General features: G+C 36.4%; 1 protein-coding gene across 4 annotated transcripts in view; it reads right to left on the reverse strand.

Moving 5' to 3' along the window:
- Positions 1-7784: 7784 nt before the first annotated feature.
- The window catches only part of KIDINS220 (kinase D interacting substrate 220), a 171004-nt gene continuing 165615 nt past the window's right edge, over positions 7785-13173 (reverse strand). For all 4 annotated transcript variants that reach the window (XM_054021763.1, XM_054021762.1, XM_054021760.1 and 1 more), the window contains 2 exons: positions 12485-12733; positions 7785-10239 (listed from right to left, as the gene is read on the reverse strand). In XM_054021763.1, coding sequence (XP_053877738.1) covers positions 8968-10239; positions 12485-12733 — 1521 coding nt within the window. In that variant the 3' untranslated portion in view covers positions 7785-8967. The remainder of the gene's footprint in view (positions 10240-12484; positions 12734-13173) is intronic.

Here is a 13173-nt window from a genome sequence, read left to right on the forward strand (position 1 = left end):
CTGCAGCTCACTGGCATGGAAGGGTAGGACTTTTTATTATGCATGAGGCAGACTAGAGGCACAAATGTAGCAGCCTGTCTGAGTTAATTTATCTCATTCTCTGAGGCACAAATGTAGCAGTGTGACTGTGTAGTTAGTAACATTGTTAAAGTTGCTGTTGATGGTTAATTGATCTCATTCCCTGAGGCAGAAACATAGCAGCCTGTCTGATAGTAACATTGTTAATGTTCCTAGTGTTAGTTAACTGTTCTCATTCTCAGTCAATTCCCCCAGGAGCATAAAACCTATAAAAGTTTTAAGGCCCCTACATTGCCAGAGTGAGGTAAAGGAGTCTTATTATAAATGACAGTAAGGGAATCCTCAGCTAGGAAGATCTATGGGCTTTCTCACTTTTTTCCTGTGCCAAAATGGCACAATGGAGTTAGATTACAGATAAGAATTTACTTACCCATTAAAAAAAAAGACAAAAAGACTTTGAAGGCAAATAAAACATTTACCAAGCAGTCAATAAAATGTGAGGACAATCAGAATCAAGCACTTCCCAAAGTATCCAGCCAGGTCCAACTGATGTTACCGAAGGGCAAAGGGATATTCGTTCTTTTGCTTGACGTGAACGGCCTTCACATCACACATCAAGAACAGCTACACCTGCTTCTCATGCTCGAGAATTCCCTACAAAACTGCATTTGAATGGGGACAAATTATTTCACACATTGTGCAAGGTTGTTCTTAATCATGACAGAGGGTGTGTAATTGTGGATCATTTTGCATAAAACCCCCCCACAAACCGAAGGAAGATGTTCAAGAGAAAGGTAGAAATAAATGTCAGAAGACCATTACAAGTACACTGAAAAAACACCAGCAGAAAAAGAACGTGTGGAGGTGAGTGGAAATATAAGATAATGTTATAATACAGAAAAATAAGATAAATAGCATAAAATAGTCATAGTGATGGGGGTCTCTTCACTTGCTCTGAGATGTTGAATAGACAGCTCTGTTTTTAAACTACTTTTTTGTAAGTGATGACTATGTGATTATTTACTATACTATAAATCTAAATTAAAAACTAGAAATTCAGAACTAAATATATGAATAAATGTATTAATCTCAGGTTAAAGATGTTACATGGATGGTAAATATTTGTGCTCACTCAAGACTTATCTAACTTCTTCTACTTTCAGATTTGTACAGCATGGGTTACATGTACAGCCAACATCCCCTTGTCAAAGACTGACCACCCACTTGTGAGGGAATTTCTTGACAGCAGTGTCCGGAATGGTGATGTGATTCCTGGTAAGACACAACTGACTGAGACATACTTACCTGAAGTGTACCTCAAAGAAAAGGAAAACTTAAAACTGAACCTTAAAGACAAGAAAATCTCTGTTATCTTTGATGAATGTTGTGATGAGGCAAGATCAGTTCTGAATGTACTGTTTGCACCATTACAACCTGATTGCAGTGGGCATGTTAACTCTTTTTAGGGGGATACAGTATTTTTAGATGCTGTTAATCGCTCAACTGTTTCACAGGCTGCAGTCAAAGCAGTAAATAAGTACCAGATTGATTATGAAAATGGTGTAGTAATTGATACTAACAATGCTAGTTACATGAAAAAGGATTTTGATTCTGTGTTTTCTACACTTTTTCCAAATTCTGTGCATATAACCTGTTTGGCACATATTGTTAATTTAATTGGTGAATCATTTAGAAGGCCTTTTCAGCTGGTTGATACATTTGTAATGTGCTTCAAAAACATGTTCTGCAACTCTGGTAGTAGGAAAGCGAGATACCTCCATTTCATGAACTAGAAACTACAAGAGGATTCTCCATATGTCAAAGCATCCATGCCTCCTAGGCCAGGTGGAACATGCTGGAACAGCTGGTTCCATGGTGTCCAGTATCACTCTAAGAACTTTCAGTTCTACAAAGAGTTCTTTAATGAAAAGTGCAACAGCAGCTCCCCAGTTTCTGTGTAAACTACTCAGAAAATGCTGAATGACCCAACTAATTATGCATTGTTGAAAGTACAGAACACTTTTCTAGCACATAAATGTGAACAAATTCTCAGTTTAAATCTGTCATTTGAGAGCAGGAAGCCTTGCAGGTAAAGCATTTGACCTTCTGGAAGAACTGCAGATATATTTCAGGTTCCAGAGTGGTAGCTGTGTTAGTCTGTATCAGCAAAAAGAACGAGGAGTACTTGTGGCACTAACACATTTATTTGGGCATAAGCTTTCATGGGCTCATAAAAATAAATGTGTTAGTCTCTAAGCTATATTTCAGTTCACATCTAGAGCTTCCTTCAGAAAGCACCTCAGAGTTCTTCAAAATTAGGGAGGCAGAAAACGTATCTCCTGTTAAAAGATTTACCTGTCTAGATCTCTTTAAAGCAGCATTCCATGAAGCATCGGAAAAGCTTGTTTATATCCTGACAGATCACTGTGAATACTTTCAAGCAATACCTGGTTTTTCTGAGGTACTTGAACAGGAGCAAAAATTGTACAGGGAAAAGATTGTGCCTGAAGCTATTCAAAGTCAACCTATTTTTGTAGACTTCCAAGTGTTTTGGCTTTCAGTGACAGAGAGAATTCCAAATATCACCAAGCGGGCCTTGAATTGCATAAATGCTGTATCAAATTCTGCAGATGCAGAGAGAAGTTTTTCACTGTACAATCTGATTCTTTGTAGCAGAAGGAAAACACTAAATGAGAAAAACGTGAAGGCTCTTTGTTTTCTGTACTATACTTTAAATTAGGGCTGTCGATTAATCACAGTTAACTCACACAATTAACTAAAAAAAATTAATCGTGATTAATCGCAGTTTTAATCGCACTGTTAAACAAGAGAATACCAATTGAAATGTATTAAATATTTTGGATGTTTTTCTACATTTTCATATATATCTTGTATTCTGTGTTGTAATTGAAATCAAAGTGTATATTTTCATTACAAGTATTTGCACTGTAAAAATGATAATCAGAAGAAATAGTATTTTTCAATTCACCTCATACAAGTACTGTAGTGCAATCTCTTTCTCCTGAAAGTGCAACTTACAAATGTAGATTATTTTTTTTCGGTTACAAACACAAGTTTCAGCTTTATTTACAGACACACCCAATCATTCTTTCAAGAAAGAGACAGAGTCAGACTTACACTCGATCTTTCTAAGGCCTTGGCTACACTGGCAATTCACAGCGCTGCACTTGCTGCACTCAGGGGTGTGAACCCCCCCCCCCCCCCGAGCGCAGCGAGTGCAGCGTTGTACAGTGCCGGTGTAATCAGCGCCTGCAGCGTTGCAAGCTATTCCCCTCGGATTCACTGAATCCGCAAGTGTAGCCAAGGCCTCTGAACCATCTTGGTCCTTCTGCTCTGTCAGAATGGTGGTCTCCGCTCAATTAAATTAATAGCTGCTGTCTTCTCCTATTTGTGCTCTGTTGTCTTTTCCTGCTATTCTCGATCTTCTGCTCTCCTTCTTCCTGCTTTTGCGGCCACACACACAGCCTGTTGGCTGTTTCCTTTTATTCAGTTTCTGGTCTTCTCTGATTGGTTGCTGTCTCAAGTTCAGTAATTAGCAACCTTACATGGGTGGCAACAATTCAACCAATCAGCTCTGCCTATCTTTTGAGCTGATCCCCCTCCTAACCTCTCCCTTCAGGTATTTTGGAGTGAGTTGAGTCATCCCCGTTTGAACTTTATTTCACCCGTTTCTTATCTGCTATTGGTCAATTTAGTCTGTGTCCTCCATTTTTGATGTTTCTAATATGAAAACAGTGTGGCTGCCATTTTGAATTTTTAGCTATAAACTATCATTAATTATACCTTATCTAAAATGTCAAATCTAAAACTAACTACCGTTTTATGCAAAGTTAAGCATTATGATACTGTCACTACCTTTGTTATGCTAATTGGGAGGGGTGAATTGTTCACGATATCTCTCATCCTCCCTCTCTCTGCTTGTCAGTATCTCTATGCCTGTCTCTGACCTGTGTGCTGCAATCTTTATACAGGATCAAAGCAGGTAAAAATCTCCTGTATCACACTTACTATTCAGTATATTTGTACAACAAATATCAACCTCAGACACCCAGGAACATTTAAATGTGTATTAAGGTTGTGATTTTATGCAAGCAACTCAAAATAGCCATATATTATTTTCCTTAGAAATACCACAGTAACGTCTAGAACCCTTAATAATAACCTCTGCTACAGAGCTTAATCCCAAAACTGACTGATGACAAAAACGGTTAAACATAAGCAAGAGTATTTTAAAAAAAGCCTCTTCGGGTCTTCAATAATTGAGCTGACAAATCAAAACAAAAATAAATAAATCACACTTTGTCTATATTGGATAAATATGCAACTAAGAATATGCGTATGTCTACACTGCAATTACAAACCCATGGTTGGCCCATGTCAGCTGATTTAGGGACCTGAAGCTTGTGTTAAGGGGCTGTTTAATTGTGGTGTAGACATTCAGGCTTGAGCTGGAGCCTGAGCTACGGGACCCTGTGAGCGGGGAGCGTCTCAGAGCTTGGCTCCTGCCAGAGGATCTACACCATAGTTAAATAATCCCTTAACACAAGCTCCAGGTGCTTGAGTCAGCTGACATGGGTCAACCATGGGTTTGTAATTGCATTGTAGACACACCCATAGGGGCTTGGATGCCTTCTGGAGATGCCAGTCTAAGGGACCACATATGCTATAGAAATTACCCACATAATAATGATGTTATAAAAAGACCTGTATACCAGCAATAATCTTGCTCTCATAGTTTTCATTTACTTTTTTTTTTTTAATTCATTTTGAGCATTGCCCCATTCTTCATGGAACTCTTGGGTTCCCACCAAGGCTGATTTCCAAAGTCACAGAGCTCACATTTTAACACTGGAGAATATTTATGGCCTCCTGTATCCATGATTGTTCAATCATCTGAGCTAGCTAGTAGCCCTGGAAATGAAATCATACAAAAATAAAAAGTTTCAGGAATATGAAATTATTTTATGTTTAGATTTTTGCAACGTTTTCATACGTGTGACAGATTATGTACAACAGCAACTATATACACCTATTATGTCCTAGGCGGACTTTGCTTTTACTACTCTCCTGTATCTTTGAAAACTCACTCTCTCCTCCTTCCTTCCCTTTCCTTCTCCTTTTTCCTCTTTCCCCCATGGAGGCAGTTCTCCCCTTTCTGTTTTATTTAAGATCAACCTGTAAAAATCAATAAGATACTTTGATTTAAAAAATTGCATTCTTTTGAGCTACAGGCATTTTGCACACAACAGTATCTTATAGGTATGATTCCAAGGAGAACCAGGAATATTTGTTGTTTTATTAACACACAATATTTATAAACAAGTTCTTCTTGCAGATGACATGTTCATATTCTGCTAGTTCCAGGAGCTACATTGGGAACCCACATATAACCAGCTCAGGATTACAATAATTATGTAAGCCTACAATAATAGTTATATTGCTTAGGAATGAAGGTGTGTTTCCAAATCAATTTATTTGACTACATAACCACTATTACCCCATTATCTATTCATTCACCATAAACTTTGTCATATCTTATATCTTGCCTTCCTTGCATTTGTTATATACATAAAGAACCCTCAACTGAACCATTATGGTGTATGCATGTCTGAAATTAGCAACTGTATTATCGTATTGCTGTAATCCACATCCTCTTTCACTCCATGCCCTCCTTTCTTCTGACCATCCCAACTCGCTGAGTCCCCAATTAATATTTACATTATGAACTCTTTAGAGCATGGGAATCATGCCTTTCTTTGTTTTCTGTTAAGCATCTATTATGTTTTCGGACACTATAAAATAATAAATACAATGGTCCATCTTGGCTGCTGAGTGGCATTTTGAAGTACATAAGAATGCATCTCTGATGGCAATATGCAGTAAATCAGAATTTTAAAAAAAAAGATACATCAAAAAGTACATAATTTTAGTTAAACAAATCTGTGTGGGCGAGTATAATTGTATTTTGGAAAATTTATGCGATTCTCATTTGCATTAGTGAAGCCTCATTTAGAAGGATGAAGAAATGGAACAGACCTACAGAGAGTGAAGGGCCTGATGTTTACAACACCTCCAGCTCCTTAGGACGTCAACTGGAGTTGCAGGTACTCAATACATCTGAAAACTGGGCCCAGAGATTTACGTACTGTTCAGATAATCCAGTTGTGAGTAAAGATTTATGTTGTTTTAATTTCCACAGGAATACTAGATAAAGTTTCATATTCATATGTACAGTTGTCACCATTAAAAAGCCAACACAGTCAACAGATTTCACACTTTTGTTTCCTACATTAAGATCTTGGGCTATTTTTTATTTATTCCACTTTTTCCCCCCCAAAGGAAGTGATCGCTTTGCTCACTTGAACAGCTTCAACAATGTAAAATGGGAGATGGCTTAACATTTCTGAACTTTAAGCATTTCTGAATTGATCCAGTTACTAAACTGATTCAGCTAGTTTTTAGCATAGTGGAAGATTAAGAACTAAGGACTGCATATGGCTATATATTGAAACATACCTTGCTATCCACTTAGCTCCTACTGTTTCAATTGTCCATTATCAAACAATTTCCTTTAGTAGTGTTGGCCAATGAAAGCTAGAAAATATTGTGCAAAAGTCTTTGTTCTTTTTTCTTTTTTTAACATGGCATCTCATATTTCATTCAAAATAGAAAGACCCAGCTTTCCATGAGGACTGGCAGATGAGACTTTCTTCTAGAGTATTAAAGGTTTAAAATTATGTGAAGACCATCTGACATTTGCTCCAATTAGATTATTTGACGAGTTACAGAGATAACAAGGCTTGCGAGATAGACAGTAGCTTTCTGTAATACTGCCAAGTTGTCTTCAAGGAGGAGGATGTACCTCTCTTCCTTCTCTCTCAAACATTTTTTGTAACTGTCTTTCCAAAAAAAGCTTTTACATTAAGAGACTCTACGTTGTTGCACAGGGCAATCAGTGATGTACAGGCACAGATATGTAAAATATAGGAAAGGGACCTGAACCAAAAAATATTTCAAAACGTTTAGCAAAGATTATGAAACTGTGTTTTCTGTAAAGTTAGTTGAAAATGGAGCATTTCTCAAAATCTTGACAATAGACATCATAAAAATAATAGTGTACACAAGAAATTCCAACAATATGGTAATATTTTGGGAAATATACAATTCAAATGATACAGTCTTATGTACAAGTTTAACAGAATTCTATGGTGTTAACATACCAAGTGTTCAGTATTGTTAGTGCTGAGGACATGTGGGGAATGGAAAACTAAAGAAACAGATACTGCCAACCTCCTCTTTCTGTTGACTCTGGTACAGAAATGCATTCTCTCAATATGGATAAAAGAGACCATTACCACATGGTCCAACATGGTCCAGCTGGATGAATCTGATTGAAGATGCATGGAGACTGGAACACATTACAAAAAACTTCTAGCTAAAGCAAAGTGACTGATGAAAAACATGATTACGACTTTGGAATATTTTCAAGCAGAGGGAGGTTGACGCATGTACCAATTACTAAAAAATTATCCGAGTTTGCCTATTACATGGATCAAATATGTTTTCTTGTACCTTGATGTTTATTTAGGGGATTCTATTAATGAAAAATATTACTTTGTTTGTAAAGCATTAATCATTATTAAATTCATAAATTGCTTTAATCACAACATCCTCTCAAGTACATTTGATTTTTCTGTCAAATAAGGAAACAATCACTATAATAAACAGGAACTCAGACACAAAAGCAATATGCCAATTTATTTATTACGCCCTCTATACTACTGGAGTACATTTGATTGAACAAGTTTCCAAAATCATGCAAATTTCACATAAAGTACAAAGTATTTGCTACAATGACATTCAGATACATTATTTAACGGACTGAAACACAAACTATTTAATACTCTATCATAAGAAAGTTGGTACACTATATTATCACTGAACTTCTGATTTTTAAATGTTACTTTTAAAATGGCAAACACTAATTACTTTTTCCTTTCTATAACCAGGTGAAAAACAATATATTAGTGAAAGGGCATACAGAACAATACTTCATAAATTCAGACAATACTTGCAAACACTGTCCTGATGTAACAGGAGTTACAACTATTTAGTGCAACGCTTGTGAAATTACATACCAATGATAAATAGAGCACTCACTAAATCAAGGAGAGAACATTACATACTAAATATCTGTTAATTCCAACACTATATCCAGACAATGTCCTCTACAAATCAGCACAATGCACAAAGAAAATTGCCAGAAACAAAACCCCAATTAAGTGATAAAGATGTACAGTTTGCCAATCACGCATCTTAATACTTAACCAGCATATTCTATTTCATATGTTGCACACATTTTTGGAGAGCAACTAATTAATGAAAAATATGAAATTTCATGTTACCAAGGGCCTGAGGGATTTTAATATTGTGTCTTCTGGCTTTTGTAAATTCAGACGGCAACACATGGTATAATGTTTTTCTAAAAGTAAGCTATTTAATTGGAATTTTTAGAAGGGATAACAAAATGTGAGTTTGTGCATTGCAGCAGACATTTAATGTCTATGTTTTACTTCTATATGAAATACTCCTGACCTACTTAATCCTAAAAACATCTTTTCCCCAAAAATTCTTTGGCAAGGAATTTGATTTCCATGCAGAAAGACATGAACTGCTTTCATTTGTGGAAAAGAGCATTATTTTTACTAGCAGTATAAATTAGGGGGAGGGGTAATGAAATATTTTATTGTGTAGGTTATTTTTTCTTTCAAAAAAAAAAAAAAAAAGACTGGAAAAAAATCCAGGTTTGTTAGTGGAGGCTATTGAAAGAGATAAAAAGTGTCTAGCATGATCATGAACTGACAAACCAGGGATTTAAAGAAAATTATGACATACAGACACGCTCTGTTTTAATGTTGTTTGTTCCTTTCACAGAATACTCTCTCTCTCTTCTCCAAAACCTGTAGCGTCTGAGGCTGTAACACCATGGAGCTCTGAAGAATCTTTCGAAAGCCTGGTATAACTTGAACGCTGGCTTCGCTTGTGAGACACGCTTTTTAGGTTCTCATTCTGAACTGCAGTTGAATTGGAGCTGGAGCCAGGGCGCAGGATGATTTGAGAAGACTCTCTGATATCTTCAATTTCTTCAAAATTTTGATTAGCTCGATTGGCTGGGGCACTGTTATTATTTAGGGTGACTGTACTAGGTGTTCTGTTTAGATTATAGACTTTCTGGCAAGCAAGCCAATTCTCTTCAGGACTGCTTGCTATTAAGCTGCTCTCTGAAGGGCTTTTCTTGTCTTCCGAGCAAATTGACATGCGTGCCACAACTGGATCTTGAAGGCCACTCAGACTGTGTGGAATTCCTCTCTTTCCACTGTGGCTGTCATCTTCAAGCTCAATGAGATTTGCTTTTTCAAGCTGTGAATCATCCGCTCCATCATTGTGGAGGGAGTGGTTTGGAGAACTTTCACTGGACCTCACACCAGAGTCAGAGGAATCCTTTTTGTCTAAAAGGGCATCTGTCAAGTACTCCTTTGCTTTGATGAAGGTTCTAATAGGCTCAGATCCATGTTCTGGGGATTTTGGTTGCTTGTCCACTTTTCCATCAATTTTCTTGTCCTTTCCTTCCTTGAGAAGTGGAGTGTTATCTGATTCTTCTGTTCCGGACTCATCTTCATCACTTGGCAGTTTCTGATAGCGTAAAGTAACTCCTTTTAGTTTTAAATCTGCTGCCTGGAAAATGCTTGTTCTTTCTGAAGATTTCTTTCCTGGAAGAAGCTTGGAACCAGACTGATCAGATTTTTCATCTTCTTCAGTGATAGGGTCCAAAGGAGATGCATCATTAGTGGAAACACCTGAAGTACTGTAATCTACAACATCACCCCTCTTCATCAGAAAGGACTTTCGTCCATCATCTTGTTTCTGTTCACCATCCTTTCCTTTTTCTTGTTCTATACTGGAATGGAGGGAGCCCCCTGATGTGCTCTGCCCCATATAGAAAGCTGATGTGCTATGTGGGGAAGATCTGCCACTTACAGTGGTAGAACTTGCACCTCCTTCTAGCTGTGACATTTGAGCAATATATTCTCTATATGCATCTCTGTATTCTGCCTGCACCTTATCAGTAAGCTTTGAGATTTCTACAGTAGAATCTTGAGAATTGAGACTTGAAAGACTTGGGGTTCTGCGAGTTTGTGACTGGAAAAAAACAAACAAAAAAACCATTTATTATTATCCTTGTTATTTTAACATAACCACAAGCAATAGCATATATGTATGGATGAAAAACTTTTGTCTGTAATGCATCATGGCAGTTAAATTCTTAAATAACCATTTAAAAGATCTGGATAAATGCTTAATAGTCATATTTTATTCACATTCATTCATCAACTCCACAAAACACTGTCATTTCTGTTCCATTGCAAAAAGAAATTACATACAAATCTGTATTTTATGAAAACATTTAAAGTTTATCCTTTTTGAAGAGACTTTATAATTATTAAATTCATTTGGTGTATTGAGTTTAGGCTTTTCTCTCACACACACAGGTATTTACATATGTATATATAATCTTTTTCATTTAAATTTTAAGGACAATTCATTGCCAACAAACATTTGTGAGGGAGAATTTTGAAAATAATTAAAAGCATTAGTGTTGAATATATACTACTGAAACTTTCATTGTATTTAGCTGGTTTCAGAAAAATCAGACTCTCAGATTAAGAAAATGAACTCTGTTCCTCACCTCTTCTCTCTTTGCTCCTTCTCTTTCACTTATTCTCTCTCTTCCACCTTGCTCTTGGTCCTACATGCATTTTTTTTTTTCTGATTCTTTCCTTTTTTCCTCAAAAACTGTTCTTTAGCAAGCAATCATGTGCAAGAAGCCACAGGAAGGATCTTACCTGTGGACTGTAGTTTTGTTACCCCCTCTGTACTACTACTACTAAGGTCTTGTGATTTATTAAATATTACTAACTGCTCTTCACAAGATTCTCTTCTATGTACTAGGATTTTGTGAAGTTGCCAAACACGATTAATGCTGAATAAAACAATGGCTAAAAATAAGCATCTTGTATATTCAATGAAAGACAACAAGCTGCAATTCAGTGCCCATAATGAAACACTGCAGTCTCAAAGATGGAAATAGTCAGTTATGTATGCCTATTCCCTATTAAATAGAGCTAAATTAATTCACAAAGGAGTATTTAATTTGGCTATCCATTTCCAAAAGGTGCCTTTTCCCCTTTAGATGAGCCGGTTTTTATTTATTGATGCAAACTTGCTATATATCCTCTGAATGGTGGATTCCAATGCTTCCCAAAAGTAGACAGTCAAACTGACTAACTTCTTACTTTTCTGAATTAATGTTTCTCTCTCTATTGTGGTTCTAAAGTTTTGATTTTTTTTTTTTAATGTTTGTCTTTCAAAATCTTTGTTTCTATTATTCCTGGGCTCTTGACATATAATGAAAAACTATAAATAAAAGACAGTGAGCTACACCATATTGGTGTTGAAAAAGACATATTGAGACTGGATTCTACCTAAAGTGTTCATAAGAAACACTCATTTATGTCCTAAATCATTTTGTGTACATTTCAGTTATAACTATGATGATTAAAAAGATTGGCCAAGAGTTGTAATTAGTGATTTTGGGTGTCTCAGTTTCTGGGTGCTCAACTTGAAATACCTGATTTTCAAGAAGTGCTGAGCATTGACCCTCTGAAAATCAGGCCTCAATTTTTTGGGTGCCCAGAATCTGAGGCAATGAAAATCACTAGTTATTTTTTAAAATGTTGACCATTGCCTTAAAAACATTTATTCATTTATCAACTGTTTAATCCCTGTAAAGGCCCCATATATCTAAAACTGTTCATACTTAGTGTGATTTTGGAAATTATAAGCCAAAAATTATATGCACAAAACTTGTGGGAGAATGAGAGGAGGGTCCCAAATCCAGAGTTTAACGCTGGATCACTTGCCAACACAGGACCCAGGCTCTGACATCTATCAGTACTGTGCATGCAAAGGTCATAAATATATTTCTTAACCTTTGAGTGGTGCATGCTAGTAGCAAGTTATTAAAATATTTACCATTTGTGAGGATTGAACAGTATGATTAATAGAATTTATCTGATGAAATATCTAGTATTTACCATGCCTTATGCAAGGTGAACTAAGTACTTTAGTCATACTCTCCCCCTGGATGGGAATTACCAAGGAGGAGGAACAGCTATTGGGGAGTGAGAGAAAATGAGGATGAGGCAGTGGAAATCGTTTATTTGGGGTTGTTCCCTACTCTCTCTCCAAACTATGGTCTTGGGGCAAGACAGGGAGTTGAGAGGGTATCTGGATAGACAGAGTGGACTTGCAGCCTGCCCTGTCATCTAACAAAGAATAATTTCCCACATATTCGGTAAACTAAATACATCGCTTTAGTAAATACCTGCCAGCTCAAATTACTGTGATGTGGAGGAGCTTCATCGAGACCAATTGTGTTCAGTTCTTCAAAGCTGAAGTTGAGAGCGTAGGGAACCTGAGCAGAAATTCCTGTAAGCTCAGTGTGAGGCAATTCACTATTATGCACAGGACGATGTGCAAGCTCATTGTGAGGAATCACATTGGTAACATGTTCACTCACTGCACGAGAATCTTCATGAACAACCTGATTTTCTGTATTTCTCATTTCGAGTACCTTAACGTAAAAACAGTACAAATGTCATTACACAGCAAAGCAAGATAATATGGTTCGAGCAAGTAATCTTTCTTAAATTGTAACAATTATATTCCAAACAAAAGGAAACAGGAAAATGTAACTTGTTTTTTTAAATTGTAAAATTGCATGTGTGTTTCTGAATGATTCACCAAAAAAGACTACTTGGGAGAGACTTTATGGAACTGTCCTCATTGTCTGCAATGAAAATCATTCTTAATATTTAGTTACCGTACACAGCCTTTTTAAAGCTTTTTAAAACATGCCAAAGACTATCAATTTTCAAGTATACAATTCCTGTAAAACAAAATACTAATTACAAGTTTAAGAGTGAAAAACAAATACCACAGTTAACAGTTTTAATAAACATCAGTATCACAATAAAACACTATCTAGTAACGATCAATATTTACAAGTCTGTG

This window comes from Malaclemys terrapin, chromosome 3 (genome assembly GCF_027887155.1).
Source record: "Malaclemys terrapin pileata isolate rMalTer1 chromosome 3, rMalTer1.hap1, whole genome shotgun sequence".
In the NCBI taxonomy this organism is placed as follows: domain Eukaryota; kingdom Metazoa; phylum Chordata; order Testudines; family Emydidae; genus Malaclemys; species Malaclemys terrapin.